The 25,162-nt window shown below is 47.0% G+C and overlaps 1 protein-coding gene across 1 annotated transcript in view; it reads left to right on the top strand.

The window, feature by feature from the left end:
- slc4a1ap (solute carrier family 4 member 1 adaptor protein) overlaps positions 1–25,162 on the top strand; it is a 209,883-nt gene that overhangs the window by 17,980 nt on the left and 166,741 nt on the right. The window contains exons 2-4 of the mRNA XM_078399941.1: positions 8,249–8,934; positions 18,357–18,552; positions 22,067–22,189. Coding sequence (XP_078256067.1) covers positions 8,249–8,934; positions 18,357–18,552; positions 22,067–22,189 — 1,005 coding nt within the window. The remainder of the gene's footprint in view (positions 1–8,248; positions 8,935–18,356; positions 18,553–22,066; positions 22,190–25,162) is intronic.

Consider the following 25,162-nt stretch of genomic DNA (forward strand, 5'->3'; position numbering starts at 1 on the left):
CTTGTGCAAGCAGAAGGAACATTTAGAGAAGTGCATGGATAAAGTCATACAGCTTGGAAACAAGTCCTTCAGTCCAACTTGCCTACATTAACCAACATGTCCTGTGTACACTAGTCCCACCTGCCTGCATTTGGCCCATTTCTCTCTAAACGCATCCTATCCATATACATGTCTAAATGTTTGTTAAATGTTGCGATAGTCCCTGCCTGAACAACCTCCTCCAACAGATCGTTCCATACACCTATCACCCTTTGTGTGAAAAAGTTACTCCTCAGGTTCCTGCTAAATCTTTCCCCATCACTTTAAACCTATGTCCTCAGGTTCATGATTCCCCTACTCTGGGCATGAGTCGCTGTGCATCAATCCAATCTATTCCTCATGGTTTTCCCAGGATAAGGATAGGTTTAGAGGGATATGGGCCAAACGCAGGCAGGTAAGACTAGTGTAGATGGGACATGTTGGTCGGTGTGTGCAAGTTGAGCCGAAGGGTCTGTTTCCATGCTGTATGACTATATCACTCCATGAGAAGGGATTAATTTAATTTGGCATAATGTTTGGCACAGATATTGTGGGCTGAATGGCCTATTTCTGTGCTGCACTGTTCAAAGTTCTTTAAAATAAAATGTTGGATAAAATGTTAAAAAAATTTAATCCTAAAAAACTCTGGTTAGAAAAAGCGTAGCTTTTTTATTTATTTCTTTACTTGCTTTCCAATTATCTGACTCAATTTCATTTGCTTTTAAATGTGTCTGATTAATCTTTCACAATGGGACATTTAAAAGCAATGAAAATCAGCCTCAATGCGATTAAGGTGATATTGGTGCCAGGGTCTCAGGATACATATTGTAGAGGCCTAGTTGCTCCTTCCAGCCCTATCTACTTGTCATAGTCATACCACGGAAACAGGCCCTTCAGCCCAACTTCCCCATGACAACCAACATGCCCCGTCTACACTAGTCCCACCTGCCCGTGTTTGGCCCATCTAAACATAGCACAAAAAGTAAGGACATTTGTGTTTGGTAGATTATTTCTTTGTTGTAACAATGCTTCTTGGCAATAAATCTTATACCGTTGGAAAGCCTGTTTATTTCCCTTTTAAATGGTGCCACATTTGTAAGGAACATGCATTTGTGGGATGAGCAGCAGAGCTGAGTATATGGGTTGCGCCCATGAAAATTTGCCAAATCTTCTCTGCCAATGCCAAACAGCTTATTCTGCTGTTGCTATTGACTCTTGTTTTGAGCTTCTGGTACCCCCAGGTGTTGACAATCAGGTGCCTGATTGGCACCTGATTGGCAGCATCTGTGAGCATGGGCCCTGCTACAGCGGTCAGTAGGTGTCTGCTCCAAGAATCGGCATGCCACCTTTGACTGATCTGGATAGGGCCCGTGCGATAGGGCAACTTCAAGCTGGTGTTCCGCAAAACCAAGTTGCGGCATTATTTGGAGTGAGCCCTAGTACCATCTCCAAAGTGAAGGCCAAGTTCCATATAACGGGGGATGTCAGAGACAGGCCGCGAAGTGGGCGTCCCAAGAAGACGACACCCGAAGAAGACTGTTTCCTCACCCTGTCAGCACTTAGGAACCGTAGGCTGTCTTCTACAGATTTGCAGTCAAGGTTTGCAGGATGATATGGCTGACGGCTCTCTGCCCAGACAATTCGGAACAGACTGCACGCAGCCGATCTCCGGTCTCATAGGGCTGCCAGATCAGTCAAACGTGGCATGCCGATTCTGGGGGTACCAGAAGCTCAAAACAAGAGTCAATAGCAACAGCAGAATGAGCTGTTTGGCAGTGGCAGAGAAGATTTGGCAAATTTTTCATGGGCACAACCCATATACTCAGCTCTGCTGCTCATCCCACAAATGCATGTTCCTTACAAATGTGGCACCATTTAAAAGGGAAATAAACAGGCTTTCCAACGGTATAAGATTTATTGCCAAGAAGCATTGTTACAACAAAGAAATAATCTACCAAACACAAATTTCCTTACTTTTTGTGCTATGTTTATATACTAAAACTCTCGTTTGTTTGTTTGTTTGTTTATTCCTGAACTACAGCCAAAACGATACACAATAGCGCGCCAATTTTAGGCCCACCTTACTCACCGTCGTCCCTTTGGTGTTAATGGAAGATGTTTCATTGAAATCGGTGTTATATTTTTTAAGTTATTCACATTTTAAAGTTTAAATCTATCTCCTAGGGAGGGAGGGGGGAGGGAGCGAGGCTAAGGGGGGTTGAGGGGGAGGGGGGAGGGAGGGGGAGGGGAGGAGGGGAGGAGGGAGGGAGGGTGATGGGGGAGGGGGGATGGGGGGGATGGGAGTGGGGGAGGAGAGGGTGCTGCACCAATGCAGGAGAGATTTGGGTCCAAGTATCTAGTATCTCTCTAAACCTGTCCTATCCATGTACCTGTCCAAATGTCTTTTAAATGTTGTTATAGTATCTGCCTCAACTACCTCCTCTGGCAGTTTGTTCCATTTACCCACCACTGTGTGTTTATGTGTGTTTGGACGGACAGACAGACAGATAGATAAAAAAATGTAATTGCCCCTCAGTTGCCGATTAATTCTTTCCCCTCTCACTTTAAACCTATGTCCTCTGGTTCTTGATTTCCCCAACTCTGGGTAAAATATTCTGTGCATCTACCCTATCTATTCCACTTGAGGGATGATTGCAGAACGAACACTTCAAGGTAGACCCAAGGAACTGTGGGTGCTGCAATCTTGAACACAGCGTGCTGGAGTAGCTCAGCAGGTCGGGCAGCATCTCTGGATGAGTCTGGCGAGGAATCCTGACTTGAAACGTCAGCTACCCATGTTCTCCAGAGATGCTGCCCGACCCGCTGAGTTCCTCCAGCACTCTGACACTTCAAGGTCATTGGTAACTACTGAGCCAGCACAGTGGTGCTGATGAGGGTAGACTTTGGCGCTAATCCTCTAAATTTTTCAGAGTAAGTTTCCATACATCCAACAATGTCACTTCTATAAAGTAACTTTAAAATTGAATTCTGATTAAAAAATCTGTGCCCTAAGCTTCTGAACAAGTTGAATGCATTATGCTGACAGTATTTCTCTCTTGACTGCATGATGCTAGCCACCTGCTGTGTTCTGCATATTTCTCTGGATTTGCTTCACAATGCTAATAATCAATGGTTTCCAGATCAGTTATTTTCAAAACCTTTCTAACGATCCTCTGACAGCTTGGGCAATTGAAGGAGGTCTCTCCACCCATCTGAGCTTCTACTGCCTGCTTTCCAAAACAATACATTTTTATAATTGCACTGTCTTGCAATTGAAATAAAAGCACTAACAAATTAAATACCAGTATTGCTGACTGGACACATAATACGGCGGAGTGTCAGGAAATGAATGTGTCGGGAGGATCTGCAGATGCTGGTTTAAACCGAAGATAGACACAAAAAGCTGTAGTAACTCAACGGGTCAGACAGCATCTCTGGAGAAAAGGAATTGGTGACGTTTCGGGTCCAGACCCTTCTTCAGACTGAAGATGCTGTCTGACCCGCTGAGTTACTCCAGCTTTTTGCATCGGAAAATTAATTAATTTCTCTCTCCTATTCCTAAACATTTAAGAAATAGAACCTGGAAATGGTCAATCCCTCCCCCCACCCCGAGCCTTCTCCATTGTGCAATAAAGTCACGGTTGATCTGTGCGTCAAATCCGCACTCCGTCCTGATTTTCACGCTCTCCGATTTCTGTAGTGCTGGGCTGCAGAGCTCATTTTGAAAAACTAGGATGCAAATCATATTCAAAAAGGAATAGTTCCAGCCACGCGCATTTTGAAAGCTGACAAGAGTTGCGGGTATGCAGCAGCGTGGAACTGCAGATGCTGGTTAATACACAAAAGGATGCACAAGTGCTGGAGTAACTCAGCAAGTCATTTCTTCTATATCTCTCTACATCACCGTCTATATCTCTCGTTTCCCTTTCCCCTAACTCTCTAGTCTGAAGGAGACCCAAAACGTCACCTATTCCTTCTCTCCAGAGATGCTGCCCGACCCGCCGAGTTACGCCAGCATTTTGTGTCTATCTTCGGTTTAAACCAGCATCCGCGGTTTCTTCCTGCACAAGTCAGACAGAGAACATGGATCGGGGACGTTTTGGGTCAGGAATGTCCTTCAGACATTTTATATGCTTCTATCTATAGGTCTCCCTTCAGCCTCTGAAGCTCCAGAGAAAAGGAATGTGTATCTGTTGAGTATCTTTGTCCCGTCCCCCTGACATCAGTCTGAAGAAGGGTCTCGACCCGAAACGTCACCCATTCCTTCTCTCCTAGATGCTGCCTGACCTGCTGAGTTACTCCAGCATTTTGTGATACCTTTGATTTCTACCAGCATCTGCAGTTATTTTCCTGCACTATGTATCTGTTGAGATGTTTCTACGAGTGGGAGAATCATAAACAAGGAGACACAGTTACGAGACAAAGGGGCGATCATTTAAAACTGGTGTGTGACGAAATTCCTTCTCGCAGAGGGCAGTGAATCACTGGAATTCTTTGCTTAAGAAACATAGAAACGTAGAAAATAGGTGCAGGAGTAGGCCATTCGGCCCTTCGAGCCTGCACCGCCATTCAATATGATCATGGCTGATCATCCAACTCAGTATCCCGTACCTGCCTTCTCTCCATACCCCCTGATCCCTTTAGCCACAAGGGCCACATCTAACTCCCTCTTAAATATAGCCAATTAACTGGCCTCAACTACCTTCTGTGGCAGAGAATTCCACAGATTCACCACTCTGTGTGAAAAAAAACGTTCTCATCTCAGTCTTAAAAGACTTCCCCCTTATCCTTAAACTGTGACCCCTTGTTCTGGACTTCCTCAACATCGGGAACAATCTTCCTGCATCTAGCCTGTCCAACCCCTTAAGAATTTTGTAAGTAGAGGGTGGTGGAGGTCAGATCAAGAAGGCTATAGGACACAGGAGCAGAATTAGCCCATTCGGCCCATCGAATTCGCTCCACCTTTCCATCCTGGCTGATTTATTTTTCCCTCACAACCCCATTCTCCTGCCTTCTCTCCATAACCGTACTAGATATGTTTAAGGTGGAGAGGGAGAGGTGAATATTTTTAAGATCGAGGAAGTGAGAGTTATTAGGAACAGGCACAGCTCCAGTGGAGAGGTTCGGCAAACCAGGATTGTTTTCTCTGGAGCATCTGAGGCTGAAGGGAGATCTGATAGAGTCCCGACCCGAAATGTCACCCATACAGATTCTCCAGAGAAGCTGCCTGACCCGCTGCATTGTTCCAGAACTTTGTGTCCTTTAGAGTTGTGGGTCTTGTTGATTTTTTTAAGAAGAACATTACCCAAAATTGGAGTCACGAGAACTTAAGCTGCAAATACTGGAATCCTGAGCAAAACACAAAGTGCTGGAAGAACTCAGCGGGTCAGGCAGCATCTGGGGAGGGAATGAGTTTAGAAATATAGCATGGAAATTGGTCCTTTGGCCCACCCAGAGTATGCTGACCATCGATCACCTGTTCATGTTGAGGGGAGATGCAACGAGACCTGGGTGTCGTGGTACACCAGTCATTGAAAGTAGGCATGCAGGTGCAGCAGGCAGTGAAGAAAGCGAATGGTATGTTGGCATTCATAGCGAAGGGATTTGAGTATAGGAGCAGGGAAGTTCTGCTGCAGTTGTACAGGGCATTGGTGAGACCACACCTGGAGTATTGCGTACAGTTTTGGTCTCCTAATCTGAGGAAAGACATTCTTGCCATAGAGGGAGTACAGAGAAAGTTCACCAGATTGATTCCTGGGATGGCAGGACTTTCATATGAAGAAAGACTGGATAGACTCGGCTTGTACTCGCTGGAATTTAGAAGATTGAGGGGGGATCTTATAGAAACTTACAAAATTCTTAAGGGGTTGGACAGGCTAGATGCAGGAAGATTGTTCCCGATGTTGGGGAAGTCCAGAACAAGGGGTCACAGTTTAAGGATAAGGGGGAAGTCTTTTAGGACCGAGATGAGAAAGTTTTTTTTCACACAGAGAGTGGTGAATCTGTGGAATTCTCTGCCACAGAAGGTAGTTGAGGCCAGTTCATTGGCTATATTTAAGAGGGAGTTAGATGTGCCCTTGTGACTAAAGGGATCAGGGGGTATGGAGAGAAGGCAGGTACGGGATACTGAGTTGGATGATCAGCCATGATCATATTGAATGGCGGTGCACGCTCGAAGGGCCGAATGGCGTACTCCTGCACCTATTTTCTATGTTCTATGTTTTCTATGTTGGTTGGGGACTTTCTCATCCATTCTAAGGAGGAGACTAGCTGGGCCGAAGGGCCTGTTTCCAAGTTGTATTTAAACAACATTTGAACTAATGTAGGAGAGATTGAGGCAATCACTTTAAATAGTAAGACAAAGAAGGAGCCACTGGTGCATGGGTACAGCATCAACCATAAATTCTTCTCAAGATAACGCTGTATACTGAATGAAATATATTGCAGTTCATTTCATCAGTTCATAACATCACAACATCAGTTCTTCCCCCTTCCCAGTTCTCCCACTATTCTTCCTGTCTCCTACTACTTCCTTTCTTTGTCTCGCTCCCTCCCCTGACATCAGTCTGAAGAAGGGTCTCGACCCGAAACGCCACCCATTCCTTCTCTCCAGTGATGCTGCCTGACCCGCTGAGTTACTCCAGCATTTTGTGTCTACTTGCAGTTCATTTTGTGTTTGTTAAGTGTAATCTCAGAATTCCAACCTTTGTTCACAATGGTTTTCAGCAGTTCAAGAATACAGCTCACTACACCACTTCAATGGCAACTAGAGGCAGGTAGTTAGGATTAACCTCTCAGTGATTAGCACATCCAGATTGATTGAAAGGTACAGCATTGAAACAGACCCACCAAGTCCACGCTGACCATCGACCAATCACCCGTTCACACTAGACGTGGCGAAAGACTGTTTGGGTCCTTGGATGGAGTTGAGGGGGGAGGTAAAGGGACAGGTGTTGCATCTCATGCGGTTGCAGGAAAGACTGTTTGGGTCCTTGGATGGAGTTGAAAGACTGTTTGGGTCCTTGGATGGAGTTGAAAGACTGTTTGGGTCCTTGGATGGAGTTGAAAGACTGTTTGGGTCCTTGGATGGAGTTGAAAGACTGTTTGGGTCCTTGGATGGAGTTGAAAGACTGTTTGGGTCCTTGGATGGAGTTGAAAGACTGTTTGGGTCCTTGGATGGAGTTGAAAGACTGTTTGGGTCCTTGGATGGAGTTGAAAGACTGTTTGGGTCCTTGGATGGAGTTGAAAGACTGTTTGGGTCCTTGGATGGAGTTTCCATCCGTTCACACTAGTTCGGTGTCATCCCACTTTTGCGTCCAGTCCCTACACGCCAGGGGCAATTTCCAGAGGTCAATGAACCTACAATCCTGTGCTTCTTTCGGATGTGGGAAGAAACCGGAGGTCACGGGGAGAACGTGCAAACTCCGTACAGACAGCACCCGCAGTCAGGATCAAACCTGGTTATCTGGAGCTTAGAGGCAGCAGCTCGACCAGCCAAGAATAAATATATTTACACCCACTGGAGAAAGTTGAGGAAAGAATATCTTTGAAGCTTCAGACAAACAAGGTTGTTTGATCTAAATTCCCTGATCATTATAATGCTGAGATATAAATACCGACTTTAGCTCAGTTGTAGCAGTTAATATTTACTCTGTTCTGTAGAATTGTACAACGATAAGAAATGTACAAAAAAATCGAAATGGAGTCCTATATGGTTGGACTGTTGTTGGAACAATACTGTGCGATAGTGGCGTTAAAAAGACTTTTGGATAGACACATGAAAGTGCAGGGAATAGGGATGTGGATTATGTACCAGTAGATGAGATCCGTTTAACTTGGTATCGCAAAATGCTGGAGTAACTCAGGCAGCATCTCAGGAGAGAAGGAATGGGTGACGTTTCGGGTCGAGACCCTTCTTCAGCGTCACCCATTCCTTCTCTCCAGAGATGCTGCCTGACCCACTGAGTTACTCCAGCATTTTGTGATCCCTTCGATTTGTACCAGCACCTGCAGTTATTTTCCTACTCAGTTTAACTTGGTATTATGCTCGGCACAAGCATTGTAGGCCGAAGGGCCTGTTCCCATGCTGTACTGTTCTATGTTCTAATGCAAACCTGAAGCCACTCCAAAACATTTTCTCCATTACGCTATACGGCTATTTATCTTAATGGGTGCGTTGGTCATAGAATCACACGTCGTACTGTTACGCTCTTTATTTGTTTGGTTGCAGATGCATTAAACGGTGATAGTTTCAAGAAGCCCTTCCTGCCTTTGACTCCGTTGCAGAAGAAGGAGAAGACTCTCCACTCGAGCCCTTCATCGTCCAGCACAGAAGCAACCGAAAGTGTTAAATCTACTGAAGTGCCTGGAGGGGAAGAGGCGGCGGCTGTTGAAGATCTTGCAGCACACGAGCAAGGAACTGGGTCCGAGTCTGAGGGGAAATCCACAGAAGATCAGAAGCTCGTTGAAAGCCAGCCTCCCAAACCCACGTTGCCATTGACCAAGCCCAGGTCCATTCCCCGGTTACCCTCTGATAGTTACAAGCCCTGTCCCCCGCTCCCCTACGTGGAGCCCCCGTGGGGGGGTTTAGCGGAGGCCCCCTACAGCTTTGAGGTCCTCAAGAATGGAGGCATCGCGTCGGTGATCAGCCTGAATCAGAAGAGCTTCTACGTCGTCGGGAGGCTCCCTGCCTGCGACATCGCCCTCGAGCACCCCTCCATTTCGCGCTACCACGCCGTGGTGCAGCACCGGCGGGCGGCCGAAGGGGGAAGTAGCGTCGGCTTCTACGTTTACGACCTGGGCAGCACGCACGGAACGGTGGTGAACAAAGAGAGAGTGGAGCCAAACTGCTACCACCGGCTGAAAGTTGGCCACGTTATTAAGTTCGGAGGGAGCACCAGACTCCTGATTTTACAGGCAAGTGTGCAATCATTCCAGGGTCACACACCAAAAGAGGCCATTGTGACCACCAGTTCAACTGGTATAAGAAAATAACTGCAGATGCTGGTACAAATCGAAGGTATTTATTCACAAAATGCTGGAGTAACTCAGCGGGTCAGGCAGCATCTCGGGAGAGAAGGAATGGGTGACGTTTTGGGTCGAGACCCTTCTTCAGACTGATGTCAGGGGGGCGGGACAAAGGAAGGATATAGGTGGAGACAGGAAGATAGAGGGAGATTTGGGAAGGAGGGGTGATCTTCTCCCAGATCAACTCTTGTGATCTTCTCCCAGATCAACTCTTTAGTTCTACACTCTGGCTTCTCCATACATAAGGGATTGGAGCAGAATTAGGCCATTCGGCCCATCAAGTCTACTCTGCCATTCAATCATGGCTGATCAGTCACTGAAAGTCAGCACGCAGGAACGGCAGGCAGTGAAGGAAGCTAATGGCATGTTGGCCTTCATGACAAGAGGACTTGAGTATAGGAGCAAAGAGGTCCTTCTGCAGTTGTACAGGGCCCCAGAGGGACCACACCTGGAGTACTGTGTGCAGTTTTGGTCTCCAAATTTGAGGAAGGACATTCTTGCTATTGAGGGAGTGCAGCATAGGTTCACTAGGTTAATTCCTGGAATGGCGGGACTGTCATATGTTGAAAGACTGGAGCGACTGTGCTTGTATACACTGGAATTTAGAAGAATGAGAGGGGATCTTATTGAAACATATAAGATTATTAAGGGGTTGGACACGTTAGAGGCAGGAAACATGTTCCCAATGTTGGGGGAGTCCAGAACCAGGGGCCACAGTTTAAGAATAGGGGGTAGGCCATTTAGAACGGAGACGAGGAAAAACCTTTTCACTCAGAGAGTTGTAAATCTGTGGAATTCTCTGCCTCAGAAGGCAGTGGAGGCCAATTCTCTGAATGCTTTCAAGAGAGGGTTAGACAGAGCTCTTAATGATAGCGGAGTCAGGGGGTGTGGGGAGAAGGCAGGAACAGGTACTGATTGAGAATGATAAGCCATGATCACATTAAATGGTGGTGCTGGCTCGATGGGCCGAATGGCCTCCTCCTGCACCTATTGTCTATTGTCTGTCTATTTCTCCCTCCTAACCCCATTCTCCTGCCTTCTCCCCATAACCCTTGACACCCGTACTAATCAAGAATCTATCTATCTCTGCCTTAAAAATATCCATTGACGGCCTCCACAACCCTCTGCGACAATGAATTCCACAGATTCTCCACCCTCTGACGAAATAAATCCCTCCTCATCTCCTTCCTTAGGGTGCGTCCTTTTATTCTGAGGCTGTACCACTTGCAAATTTTCCCTGACCGACATTTAAAAGACTTTTGGACAGGGACATGGATCGGAAAGGTTAGAGGGATATGGGCCAAAGGCGGGCAGGTGGGATGTGAATGGGGCATCTTGGTCAGCATGGGCAAGTGGGCCATAAGCCTGTTTCCCTGCTGTATGACATTTTATTTTAAATATCAAATTCCTCCTTACCGCAATGGAAGCTCCTTCCTCCACATCTGCAGATCCAAACTATGCCTTGCAATAAAATGTTTTTCCTCGTGCTTCTATTAATTTTCTTCCCCTGTATTTTATATCGGTGACTCCAGTCCTTGACACCCTCCACCATTAGGAACCTAGCCTTGCACTGGTCACCCTGTCCAAACCCTTTCCCAGTTTAGGTACTTCAATCAGATCTCCCTTCAACTTTCAGCAACGGCTTCAGTCTCAGTCTTTCCAAACCCAGGAACCATTGTAAAGCCCCTGTCCCACGTTGGCGATTGTTTAGACGACTCCAGGCGACTAGGCTGTGGCCACACGGTCGCCGGGGTGTCGCCTGTACGGTCGTGAGTCGTCTCCAAAGAGTCGTCAAGTCAAGTCAAATTTATTTGTCACATACACATACACGATGTGCAGTGAAATGAAAGTGGCAATGCCTGCGGGTTGTGCACAAAAAGAATTACAGTTACAGCATATAAATAAAGTTAATAAGTTACTATTAGTGTCGACAAAAATTTAGTCTCTGGGGTTATAAAAGTTGACAGTCCTGATGGCCTGTGGGAAGAAGCTCCGTCTCATCCTCTCCGTTTTCACAGCGTGACAGCGGAGGCGTTTGCCTGATCGTAGCGTCTTTCTGGTCACCGCTGGATTTTCAGAATGTTGAAAAAATTTCGGCGACAGTGGGTTTGACGCCAATGAGCGCAGCTTGACGTCTCCTGACGTGGGCGCTGTCGTAGGTTGTCGCTAGGTGACTTAGGTTGTCGCCCGTGCTGACTTCGGTGAATTCTATTGGCGACTACCTAGGTCGACCTACGTCAACCGGCGACAGGTACCGGTGTCAAAATGACGTGAATTGTCTTCCGTTGTCCTCAGTTGTCGCCGACAGGGCCGTAGCTTGTCGTAGCTCGTTGCGGGTGGACGTAGGTTGTTGTGGGTTGTCGCCTGTGTGGTCGTGGGTTGTCGTAGGTGGACGTCCTAAGTCGCGACGATTGGATCGCTGGTTGTCGGTAGCTTGACGTCGACTAGGTGGTAGGTTGTTGTAGCTTGTCATAGATATTGTCTTGGGGGGGGGGTCCAGTCGCCGGTTTTTCGGCGACCTGCTACGACTATGACAGTCGCCGGCAGCCTAGAAAATCGCCTAAGTGGGACAGGCCCTTAAATCTACTCTGCACATACCACCAGTGCCTCCCCTTCCTTGCTACAATATGGTTACCAGAAATGGATACTACATGCTAGGGGGAGACCCAACAAACTGCAGATGCCGGCAACCTGAGTAAACAAAGCACAAAGTGCGACATGAACTCAGCAGATCAGGCAGCATCTGTAGAGGGAATGGAGAGAGGGCAATATTTCGGGGGGTGGGGGGGGGGGTGGAGTGGGACTACCTTCTTTGCACTGATTGTGGAAGGCAGGAGAAAGCTAGAAGGGACTTCTCTGTCACCCTTTTGTCTCATTTCCATGTCTAGTGATCGACCATCCATCTGCTAATCAAAACCCCTCAAACCTGTATCCACCTATCACTTGCCAGGCTTTGTCATGCCCCCGTCTCTTTTCCAGCTTTCTTCTCCCGACCACAATCAGTCCAAAGGAGAGTCCCGTCCCCAAAACGTTACCTATTCATTCCTTCCGCAGATGCTGCCCGACCCGCTGAGTTCCACCAGCACTCTGTTTAGTTTAGTTTAGTTTATTGTCGCGTAAGATCATAAGTGGTTGGAGCAGAATTAGGCCGTTCGGCCCATCAAGTCTATTCCGCCATTCAATCATGACTGATCTATCTCTCCCTCCTAACCCCATTCTCCTGCCTTCTCCCCATAACCTCTGACACCCGTACCAATCAGGAATCTGTCTATCTCTGCCTTAAAAATATTCACTGACTTGCCCTCCACAGCTCTGGCAAAGAATTCCACAGGTTCACCACCCTCTGCCTAAAGAAATTCCTCCTCATCTCCTTCCTAAAGGAACGTCCTTTAATTCTGAGGCTGTGCCCTCTGGTCCTAGACGCTCCCACTAGTGGAAACATCCTCTCCACATCCACTCTATCCAAGCCTTTCACTATTCGGTACATTTACCAAGCTACAGTGAACAGCTCTTTTTGTTGATTGCCATCCAGTCATGCTGAAACTGGCCGAGTGTTTTACAAAGGTATCTTCTTTGCTTGTATACTCGAGCAACAAAGCTGAATTTTGTACGGTGTACTAACTGGTTTTTCAATATGCCCTAGCACGTTCTGAAGAAGGGTCCCGACCAGAAAGTTACCTATCTATGTCCTCCGGAGATGCTGTTTGAGCTACTCCAGCACTTTGTGTGGGTTTTTTTTTGTTGTAAACCATCATCTGCAGTTCCTTATGTCTGCTACTTTCAATGACACTTCACACTTACGGGCAGCACGGTGGCGCAGCGGTAGAGTTGCCGCCTTACAGCGCTTACCGCTTCAGAGACCCGGGTTCGATCCCGACTACGGGTGCTGTCCATGACCTGCGTGGGTTCTCTCTGTGATCTCCGGTTTCCTCCCACACTCCAAAGACGTGCAGGTTTGCAGGTTAATTGGCGTGGTATAAAAATAAATTGTCCCTAGTGTGTGTAGGATAGTGTTAATGTGCGGGGATCACTGGTCGGTGCGGACTCAGTGGGCCGAAGGGCCTGTTTCCGTGCGGTATCTCTAAGCTGAACTAAACTGAACTTGGGTCTCTCTGCTCCTGCCCTCCTTTGAGAACAGCATGCTTTATTTTATATTGCCATGCTCACTCTTTCTTCCAGAATGCATCATCTCTTATTACTTTCTGTCCTATCTCAACTGTGACTGTTCACCAGCTTGTTTATATTGGGTGGCAATTTATCACTATCTGCTTCACAGTCCGCTATCCTGCCCTTGCTCCGTGTCATCCTCAGCGGTTCACCAATAAATTCAGCTCCAGTGAAGGGCACGTATTGATAAAATCTCGCACAGCCAGGATTGACACAGCTACATTCATCTGTACATCACCCTTGTTAGGAAGCTCCTGGTACAACATTCTGACATAATCAAGATTAGCACAGAACCTCCCTGCGATGTTCGGCTTGATTGCATCTCGTAAAGTGTGCTCAGAATATAAAGACAACCAGGTGCAGAGCAGACATTGAATCTTGTTAGCAGTGGTGAGAAAAATATTCAACAAGAAATGTTTACTGCAGCATATATTTACACGGCTTATTCTATAGACCAGTGACTTGTAGATTAAGGTACGAGAGCAGATTTTCACCAGTTATTTTACTTACTTTGTCTACATTTTGTGCACACTGGCAACTTGCTTCATAGAAGGGCAGTAGGGAGTAGATACATTTCTGCTAAACCTACATAATCTACCATTCTGCCCAGACAATACGCAAGACCAGAATATAAGCCGCATAAGACACATAGTGCTGGAGTAGCTCAGGCAGCATCTCTTGGAACACGGATAGGCGACATTTCAGGTCTGGACCCTTCTTCAAACTGACGAATAGCATGTATTCACTTCTCACTGGCTAGGCCTTGTCCTGCCCACCACCTCTTCTCAGCCTTCCAAACAACCCCCCCCCCCCCCCTTGCTCCATGGCAATTAGTCGGAAGCGTGGTCCGAACCCGAAACGTCACTTATCCATGTCCTCCAGAGATGCTGCCTGACCCGCTGAGTTACTCCAGCACTCTGTGAAACGTCACCCATCCATGTTTTCCAGCGATGCTGCCTAACCCGCTGAGTTACTCCAGCACTTTGTGTTGTTTTTATCGTAAACCAGCATCTGCATTTCCTTGCATCAGCATGTAGAGTTACTTTGATATTTAAAGGTTGTTATTGAACCATAAGTTCATACGTTATAGGAGCAGAATCAGACCATTTGGCCCATCAAGTCTACTCCCCCATTCAATTATGGCTGATCTATCTTTCCCTCCTAACCCCATTCTCCTGCCTTCTCCCATAACCCCTGACACCCGTACTGATCAAAGAACCTATCAATCTGCCCCTTAAAATTACCCAATGATGGCCCCCACAGCCATCTGTGGTAATGAATTTCACAGATTCACCACCCTCTGACTCAAGAAATTCCTCCTCATCTTTCTAAAGGTATGTCCTTTCATTCTTAGGCTGTGCCCTCTGGTCTTAGACTAGGGGTTATGGGAAGAAGGCGGGAGAATGGGTTAGGAGGGAGAGATAGATCAACCATATGTATAAGAAAATAACTGCAGATGCTGGTACAAATCGAGTAGACCTGATGGGCCGAATGGCATAATTCTGCTTCTATCACTTATGAACTTAGACTCTCCCACTAATGTGGGAAGGTATGTATACAAGTGATTAAAAATGATGTCTCCTAGAAACATAGAACATAGGTGCAGGAGTAGACCATTCGGCCCATCGAGCAATATGATCATGGTTGATCATCCAGAATCAGTACCCCGTTCCTGCTTTCTCCCCATATCCCCTGATTCCGTTAGCCTTAAGAGCTATATCCAACTCTCTCTTGAATACATCCAGTGAATTGGCCTCCACTGCCTTCTGTGGCAGAGAATTCCACAGATTCACAACGCAAAAGTAGGTTTGAAGTAGAAAGGGTTCTAAGGGATATTCAGCAGCTGAATTTGGTGGAACTAAGGGTCTCAGCAGCTGAAGGTGTTCGTAAGCGGTGGACTATTTTGTGTCAGGAGGTATCTGGCCCATGCACTTGAAGAGCAGAGGGCAAAGAGGTCCTTCTGCAGTTGTATAGGGCCCTAGTCAGACCACACCTGGAGTACTGTGTGCAGTTGTACAGGGCCCTAGTGAGACCGCACCTGGAGTACTGTGTACAGTTGTACAGGGCCCTAGTGAGACCACACCTGGAGTACTGTGTGCAGTTGTACAGGGCCCTAATGAGACCACACCTGGAGTATTGTGCGCAGTTGTACAGGGCCCTAGTGAGACCGCACCTGGAGTACTGTGTGCAGTTGTACAGGGCCCTAGTGAGACCGCACCTGGAGTACTGTGTGCAGTTTTGGTCTCCAAATTTGAGGAAGGATAGAAACATAGAAAATAGGTGCAGGAGTAGGCCATTCGGCCCTTCGAGCCTGCACCGCCATTCAATATGATTATGGCTGATCATCCAGCTCAGTAACCTGTACCTGCCTTCTCTCCATACCCCCTGATCCCTTTAGCAAAAAGGGCCACATCTAACTCCCTCTTAAATATAGCCAATGAACTGGCCTCAACTACCTTCTGTGGCAGAGAATTCCACAGACTCATCACTCTCTGTGTGAAGAAATGTTTTCTCATCTCGGTCCTAAAAGACTTCCCCCTTATCCTTAAGCTGTGACCCCTGGTTCTGGATATTCTTGATATTGAGGGCGTGCAGCGTAGGTTTACTAGGTTAATTCTCGGAATGGCGGGACTGTCGTATGTTGAAAGACTGGAGCGACTAGGCTTGTATACACTGGAATTTAGAAGGATGAGAGGGGATCTTATTGAAACATATAACAACAGAGCTTTATTGTGGGAATTATTAATAATTGAGATTATTAAGGGATTGGATACGTTAGAGGCAGGAAACATGTTCCCAATGTTGGGAGAGTCCAGAACCAGGGGCCACATTTTAAGAATAAGGGGTAGGCCATTTAGAACTGAGATGAGGAAAAACTTTTTCAGTCAGAGAGTTGTGAATCTGTGGAATTCTCTGCCTCAGAAGGCAGTGGAGGCCAGTTCTCTGAATGCATTCAATAGAGAGCTGGATAGAGCTCTTAAGGATAGCGGAGTCAGGGGGACTCTTTTTCAGTCAGAGAGTTGTGAATCAAGGAGGGAGGATAAGGAGGGTTGAGGGGGATGGAGTGGGGGGGGGAAGGGGAAGGGGGGGGGGAGGAGGGGAAGGGGGGGAGGAGGGGTGCTGCACCAATGCAGGAGAGGTTTGGGCCCAACAGGTCCACTTGTTAACTACTAAACCAGAGTATATGGCAATTGTTTTATTATTGAATTTGTTATTAGAGCAGCACGGTGGGGCAGCGGTAGAGTTGCTGCCGTAAAGTGTCAGAGACCTGTGTTTGCTCCTTACTATGGGTGCTGTCTGTATGGAGTTTGTACATTCTCCCCATGACCGCGTGGGCTTTCCCTGGGTGCTCTTGTTTCCTCCAACACTCCAAAGACGTGCAGGTTTATAGACAATAGACAATAGACGCAGGAGGAGGCCAGCACCGCCATTCAATGTGATCATGGCTGATCATTCTCAATCTGAAGAAGGGTCTCGACCTGAAACGTCGCCCATTCCTTCTCTCCTGAGATGCTGCCTGACCTGCTGAGTTACTCCAGCATTTTGTGAATAAATCCGTTCGATTTGTACCAGAATCTGCAGTTATTTTCCTTCACTACTTGTTGCTCCACTGCGATTTCTCCTCAAGGTATGTCCACTTTGAAGAAGTTCTCCTCCTCCCTTCGACGAGAGTTTAGCAACATGCTCTCTCGCTGCTCCCCCTCTGTGATTTCTCCTGCTCTACGACCACATTTTGACACAGACTCGCTACCACAGCCACATCTGCTTTCTTGGCATCAGTCTGAAGAAGGGTCTCGACCCGAAACGTTGCCCATTCCTTCTCTCCTGAGATGCTGCCTGACCTGCTGAGTTACTCCAGCATTTTGTGAATAAATCCGTTCGATTTGTACCAGAATCTGCAGTTATTTTCCTTCACTACTTGTTGCTCCACTGCGATTTCTCCTCAAGGTATGTCCACTTTGAAGAAGTTCTCCTCCTCCCTTCGACGAGAGTTTAGCAACATGCTCTCTCGCTGCTCCCCCTCTGTGATTTCTCCTGCTCTACGACCACATTTTGACACAGACTCGCTACCACAGCCACATCTGCTTTCTTGGCATCAGTCTGAAGAAGGGTCTCGACCCGAAACGTTGCCCATTCCTTCTCTCCTGAGATGCTGCCTGACCTGCTGAGTTACTCCAGCATTTTGTGAATAAATACCTTCCGTTTGTACCAGCATCTGCAGTTATTTTCTTACATTCTCAATCAGTACCCCGTTCATGCCTTCTCCCCATACCCCCTGACTCCGCTATCCTTAAGAGCTCCATCTAGCTCTCTCTTGACTGCATCCAGAGAATTGGCCTCCACTACCTTCTGAGGCAAAGAATTCCACAGATTCACAACTCTCTGACTGAAAAAGTTTTTCCTCATTTCTGTTCTAAATGGCCTACCCCTTATTCTTAAACTGTGGCCCCTGGTTCTGGACTCCCCCAACATTGGGAACAAGGAAGTTTCTAGGTTAATTGGCTTCGGTAAAAAATGTAAATTGTCCCAAGCGCGCAGGATAGCGCTAGTGTACGGGGATCGCTGGTCGGCGCGGACACGGTGGGCCGAAGGGCCTATTTCTGTGCTGTTTCTCTAAAAAATGTCTTCAAACTGTTAATATAAGAAAATAATTGCAGATGCTGGTACAAATCGAAGGTATTTATTCACAAAATGCTGTAGTAACTCAGCAGGTCAGGCAGCATCTCGGGAGAGAAGGAATGGGTGACGTTTCGGGTCGAGACCTTTCTTCAGACTGATGTCAGGGGGGCGGGCCAAAGGAAGGATATAGGTGGAGACAGGAAGATAGAGGGAGATCTGGGAAGGAGGAGGGGAAGAGAGGGACAGAGGAACTATCTAAAGTTGGTGAAGTCAATGTTCATACCGCTGGGCTGCAAACTGTCTAGGCGAAATATGAGGTGCTGTTCCTCCAATTTGCGGTGGGCCTCACTATGGCACTGGAGGAGGCCCATGACAGAAAGGTCAGACTGGGAGTTGGAGGGGGAGTTGAAGTGCTCCTGTTAATATTGTTAATATTAAAGTTAATAACTTCAAACTGTTAATATTGGCCAATGTGACCTAACGCTATTTTTTTAAAAAATTTGTGAAAACATCTACGAATGCAGGGGCCAGAAGAGGACGAGGAGGCAGAATCTGAATTCACCGTGACCGAGATGAAGCAAATGAACCGGCAGCACAAGCGGTTGGAGAAAAGGATGCTCGGGGAAGACTCCGACGAGGAAGACGACGCCATGTCTGAGTCAGTGGAGCAGCCAAGGAAGCCTGTGGGCAAAGCTGCATCCGGGTGCTCTTGGGGAATAGGTAGGTGCAGTCGTCAACCGTGCAGGGTCATCACGCCAAGTAGAATCACAGGGCATGGAAGATGGACACGAAAAAGCTGGAGGAACTCAGCGGGACAGGCAGCATCTCTGGAGAGAGAGAAGGAATGGGCGACGTTCCAGTCCTCTTTTTTATAGAGCATTTGAACAGGCCCATCAGTTCAACTCGCCCATGCTGACCAAGATGCCCATCTAAGCCAGTCCTATTTGGCCGCATTTTGTTCATGTCAGTGGAGGCCGATTCTTTGAATGCATTCAAGAGAGAGCTAGATAGAGCTCTTAAGGATAGCGGAGTCAGGGGGTATGGGGAGAAGGCAGGAACGGGGTACTGATTGAGAATGATCAGCCATGATCACATTGAATGGCGGTGCTGGCTCGAAGGGCCGAATGGCCTCCTCCTGCTTCTATTGTCTATGTCCCGCTAAATCTTTCCTAACAACGGAACGGTGGCTCAGTGGTAGAGTTGCTGCCTTACAGCGCTAGAGACCCAGGTTTGATCCTGCCTACGGTTGCTGTCTGTATGGAGTTTGTATGATCGCGTGGGTTTTCTCTGAGTGCTCCGGTCTCCCTCATTCCAAAGACGTGAAGCTCTGCAGGATGATTGTTTTTTTGTAAATTGTCCATAGTGTGTGTAGGATACTGCTCGGCTGGTTGGTGTGGACTCAGTGGGTCAAGGGGCCTGTTTCCAGGCTGTATCTCTAATCTAAATTAAACGAAAGCATGGAAACGACTCAAAGCCCAATTCATCCATGCTAACCAAGATGCCCATCTAAGTTTGTCTAATTTGGCCGCGTTTTGCCCGTGTCCGTCTAAACCTTTCCGAACAAGTGATGTGAAGATTTAGATCAGTTATTATCTACTTTACATCAGTTTAGACTTTAATTTAGAGATGCAGCGTGGAAACAGGGCCTTCCACCCACCGAGTCCATGCCGACTAGCGATCACTAGCATTATCCTACACGCTGGGGACAATTTACAATTTTTACCGAAGCCAATTAACCTACAAATCTGTACGTCTTTGGAGTGTGGGAGGAAACCGGAGCTACCGGAGAAAACCCACAATCACAGGGAGAACGTACAAACTCCGTACAGACAGCCCCCGCTGTCAGGATCGAACCTGGGTCTCTGGCGCTGAGAGGTAGCAGCTTCACCAATGTGCCGCCCATAATTTAATGGCTGTCTCTCAAGAGACTAAATGGCATTCCCCTCTGAACTTTCAACCACTTCCCAGCACTTGGAACATCTTGATTGCATGCACAAAGATCTGGATTTGAAAAGTTTAATTAATCATACATTCCTACCATTCAACGCAAAGTGTTAGAGTAATTTAGCGTGTCAGGTCATGGGAAGGCGACATTTTGTGGTTGGGACACTTCTTCAGAACCTGAATCTGAAGAAGGCTCGTGAGTCAAATTGTTGCCTATCCATGCCCTCCAACGATTATACCTGACCCGCTGAGTTACTCTGACACTTTGTGCCCTGTGTAAGATTCCAGCATCTGCAGTTCCTTGCGTTTCCATCTTTCCACCATTAAAATATGGTGTTGATTCCAACATCTGCAGTCTCTTGCGTCTCTATTCAAAACTGGCTGTTTGTTTCTCATTAACATTTGGCTCAGGCCTTTAGGAAGGGTAGACAGACCAGAGGAATTGTTGTAGGAAGGAACTACAGATGCTGATTTAAACCGGAGATAGACACACAATGCTGGAGTAACTCAGCGGGACAGGCAGCATCTCTGTAGAGATGGAACGGGTGACATTTTGGGTCAAGACCCTTCTTCAGTCTCAAGTAACTGCTGGGTTGCTCCGGCATTTTGTGTCTAGACTAGAGGAATGCCTGGTTTAACAAAGTTGAAAAGAGGCGATAGTAAGAGGATGAGACTAAAGAAGTGTTCATCTAAATCTGTCTGTTAAATAAGCCCCTGACTCTGAGCACACTATAATCAAAAGGAACTGCAGATGTTGGAATCTTCATCAAAACACAAGGTGCTGGAGTAACTCAGCGGGTGAGGCAACATCTGTGGAGGGAATGGACAGACAAGGTTTTGGGTCGAGACGTCTGAAGTAGCATCCGAGGAAGGGTCCCGACCTGAAACGTTGCCTATCTATGTTCACCACAGATGCTGCCGGACCCGCTGAGTTACTCCAGCACTTAGTGTTTTGATCAGGATTCCAGCATCTGCAGTTCCTTTTGTGTCCAGAATCGGGGTCTTTTAACCCAGAAAGATTTTGTCGAAGCACTCCTTTAGCCATAAACCATCCTACTGCCTCCTCGTTACAAGTTTGGGCACGCTAGTCTGTAGTCACGAGGAACTGCGAATGCTATTCCCTCCACAGATGATGCCGCTGAGTTACTCCAGCACTTTTGTGCTTTTTTTAGATTTAGATTTAGAGATGAGGCGCAGAAACAGGCCCACCGGGTCCGCGCCGCCCAGCGATCCCCGCACACTAACACTATCCTATACCCACTAGGGACAATTTTTTAATTTTACATTTGCCCAGCCAATTAACCTATATACCGAAGGTATTTATTCACAAAATGCTGGAGTAACTCAGCAGGTCGGGCAGCATCTCGGGAGAGAAGGAATGGGTGACGTTTCGGGTCGAGACCCTTCCACCTGCTGAGTTACTCCAGCACTTTGTGAATAAATACCTTCGATTTGTACCAGCATCTGCAGTTATTTTCTTATTTAACCTACATACCTGTACGTCTTTGGAGTGTGTGAGGAAACCGAAGATCTCGGAGAAAACTCACGCAGGTCATGGGGAGAACGTACAAACTCCGTACAGACGGCGCCCGTAGTCAGGATCGAACCTGAGTCTCCGGCGCTGCATTAGCTGTAAGGCAGCAACTCTACCGCTGTGTCACCGCTGTGCCACCGTGCTTTGATGGAGTTTGTATACAGTTGGTTTTAGCTTTGCCTGTTCAGCAGTAAAGCCCGATGATTGTGATATGGGGTCCTGAGACCCAAGGTTTTCTCAAAAATTGAGTTTGTTATACTGTGGAGTGCTATCAACGTTATGAGGTCCAAATGCTTCAGTTGACTGCAGATCTGTAAAGCAGCTGGGGTATCCAGAAACTGGCAACTTTCCATTCACTTCCCAACACACTTTTAATAAATAAGTAAAACGAATGAAACAAAATAATACCCCCTATAGGGAACAAAACGTGTCTCAAATTAAAAATAGGACGAGCTGATGAGTTAAAGTGTCATCATCAAACTGAATTGGGAACTTAATTACAAAGCAATCATCTAAGTCTTTCCCTGTCTCCCACATTTGCTCGACACTCCCCTCACCCCCACCCAAATTCCAACAAGCACACACCTACGCCAGTTTTTTGTGTCTCTTCCATTTACTTTTGATGGCTGTGGTTAAAGTTCACCAGACAGTTGACTGCATCTCCCAAAGCAGCAAGTGATTTGCTATTCAGCGGATTATCATATAAAGTAGATGGTGCCTGCCAGATCAGTGATTGTTTTTTAAATATTTCAACAGTGGAGGATGCTGTGGAGGATGAAAGTGAAGAGAACCCTTATTCCATTGAATTCCAGGAAGACCAAGAAGCATTTTACATCAAAGACCCCAAGAAAGCACTTCAGGGCTTCTTTGACAGAGAAGGTTGGTAACGTCTTTTTTAAAAAAATAATAATAATTCTGCCACCAGAAAAAGCAACACTTTCAAAGAGGTGACATCCCTCTAGTCTCGGTTTCCATTTTTAGTTTCTTCCTGTGTCGCTGGAAGGCATGGATCCTTGCTGAGGTGCGGTTCTGAGATTGTCCATTCTTCCCAAATCAATAATTCTTCATTTATTAACCCACACATCGATCTATTGGACATTCAATTGTGGGGGTGCACAACTGACTTTAGATTTAGAGATACAGCGCGGAAACAGGCCCTTCGGCCCACCGAGTCCGCGCCGCCCAGCGATCCCCGCACACTAACACTATCCTACACATACTAGGGACAATATATTTACATTTGCCCAGTCAATTAACCTACAAACCTGTACGTCTTTGGAGTGTGGGAGGAAACCGAAGATCTCGGAGAAAACCCACGCAGGTCACGTGGAGAACGTACAAACTCCATACAGACGGCGCCCGTAGTCAGGATCGAACCTGAGTCTCCGGCGCTGCATTCGCTGTAAGGCAGCAACTCTACCGCTGCGCCACCGTGCCGCCCTATCTTGTGTTTCCCGCCCCTCCTCTCCAACAAAGTGTTGAGAAGCATGCGATGGTAAAAATCGAGAGGAGAAGTCAATATATTTTTCTTCAAACTAATTTTCTTGAATGTCTGGTTTTATTCCTATTCTTTTTGCTAGGACACTTCTTATTTCACTTGTCAACTTTTCCAATATCTCGTCCTTGTACGCAATTTTTCTCTGATTCGTCTTTTAGTTTAGTTTAGTTTCGAGATACAGTATGGAAGCAGGCCCTCCGCCAACCAAGACCACGGCAACTATTGATCACCCGTACGCTAGTTCTATCCTGCAGGCTGGGAACAATCGACACAAACCAATAAGCCTACATACCAGCATTTCTTTGGAATGTAGGAGGAAACCGGAGCACCCGGAGTAAACCCACAAGGTCACGGGGAGAACGTACAAACTCCCTAGGGACAGGATCAAACCCGGGTCACCGGCGTTGTGAGGCGGCAGCTCTACCGCTGCGCCACTTTGCTGCTCTCTGCAACAAAGTTAGGAAAAGGGGACGTACAACGAGATCTGGGTGTCCTAGTGCATCAGTCATTGAAAGGAAGCATGCAGGTGCAGCAGGCAGTGAAGAAAGCCAATGGAATGTTGGCCTTCATGACAAGAGGAGTTGAGTATAGGAGCAAAGAGGTCCTTCTGCAGTTGTACAGGGCCCTAGTGAGACCGCACCTGGAGTACTGTGTGCAGTTGTACAGGGCCCTAGTGAGACCGCACCTGGAGTACTGTGTGCAGTTGTACAGGGCCCTAGTGAGACCGCACCTGGAGTACTGTGCACAGTTGTACAGGGCCCTAGTGAGACCGCACCTGGAGTACTGTGTGCAGTTTTGGTCTCCAAATTTGAGGAAGGATATTCTTGCTATTGAGGGCGTGCAGCGTAGGTTTACTAGGTTAATTCCCGGAATGGCGGGACTTTCATATGTTGAAAGACTGGACCGACTAGGCTTGTATACACTGGAATTTAGAAGGATGAGAGGGGATCTTATCAAAACATATAAGATTATTAAGGGGTTGGACACGTTAGAGGCAGGAAACATGTTCCCAATGTTGTGTGAGTCCAGAACCAGAGGTCACAGTTTAAGAATAAGGGCCATTTAGAACGGAGATGAAGAAAAACTTTTTCAGTCAGAGAGTTGTAAATCTGTGGAATTCTCTGCCTCAGAAGGCAGTGGAGGCCAATTCTCTGAATGCATTCAAGAGAGAGCTAGATCGAGCTCTTAAGGATAGTGGAGTCAGGGGGTATGGGGAGAGGGCAGGAACTGGCTCGAAGGGCCGAATAGCCTACTCCTGCACCTATTGTCTATTGTCTAACCTCCTTCAGTCTTATAACAGTGCAGATTATTCATGTCACCATAATTCTGGATCTTTGCAAATTCCCCCATTTTCATTGCTTCGTTGTTGTCTGCCATGTTTCCGCTGTTGTGAACTCAACCTCTGAAATTCCCTGCCTAAATTTATGTACTTTACCTCCATTAAGTCAAGTCATGTGCCCAAGTACGGTGAGGTACAGGTACAATGAAAATCCCGCTATCAGCAGCCTCACATGCACATAGACTAAGACACCACCACACAAAAATGTAAATTATATACACCGATCGGCCAAAACATTATGACCACTGACAGGCGAAGTGAACAACATTGATTATCTTGTTTCAATGGCACCTGTCAAGGGGTGGGATATATTAGGCAGCAAGTGAACAGTCAGTTCTTGAAGTTGACGTGTTGGATGCAGAGAAATGGGCAGGAGTAAAGACCTGAGTGACTTTGACAAGGGGCAAATTGTTATGGCCAGACAACTGGGTCAGAGCATCTGTGAAACGGCAAGGCTTGTGGGGTGCTCCCGGTCAGCAGTGGTGAGTACCGACCGACAGTGGTCCGAGGAGGGACAAACCACAAACCGGCGACAGACAGGGTGTTTGGCGCCCAAGGCTCATCGATGCGCGAGGGCAACGAAGGCTATCCCGTCTGGTCCGAACCGACAGAAGGTCGACGGTGGCACAAGTCACAGAAAATGTTAATGGTGGTCACAGGAGGAATGTGTCACAATACACAGTGATTCGCACCCTGCTGCGTATGGGGCTGCACACGGAGGATCAACAGCATATTAGGCAGGTGGTCATAATGTTTTGGCTGATCGGTGTATACATAGATTACTTTACTAGAATGGAGATGAGTAGGGACTTCTTTAGTCGGAGGGTGGTGAATCTATGGAATTCATTGCTACAGACGGCAGTGGAGGCCAAGTCATAGGGTATTTTTCAAACGGAGATTGATAGGTTCGTGATTAATGAGGGTGTCAAAGGTTACGGGGAGAAGGAAGGAGAATAGGGTTGAGAGGGAAAGATAATTCAGCCACAGTCGAATGGCGGAGTAGACTCAATAGGCC

This window comes from Rhinoraja longicauda, chromosome 5, assembly GCF_053455715.1.
Source record: "Rhinoraja longicauda isolate Sanriku21f chromosome 5, sRhiLon1.1, whole genome shotgun sequence".
Taxonomy (NCBI): domain Eukaryota; kingdom Metazoa; phylum Chordata; class Chondrichthyes; order Rajiformes; family Arhynchobatidae; genus Rhinoraja; species Rhinoraja longicauda.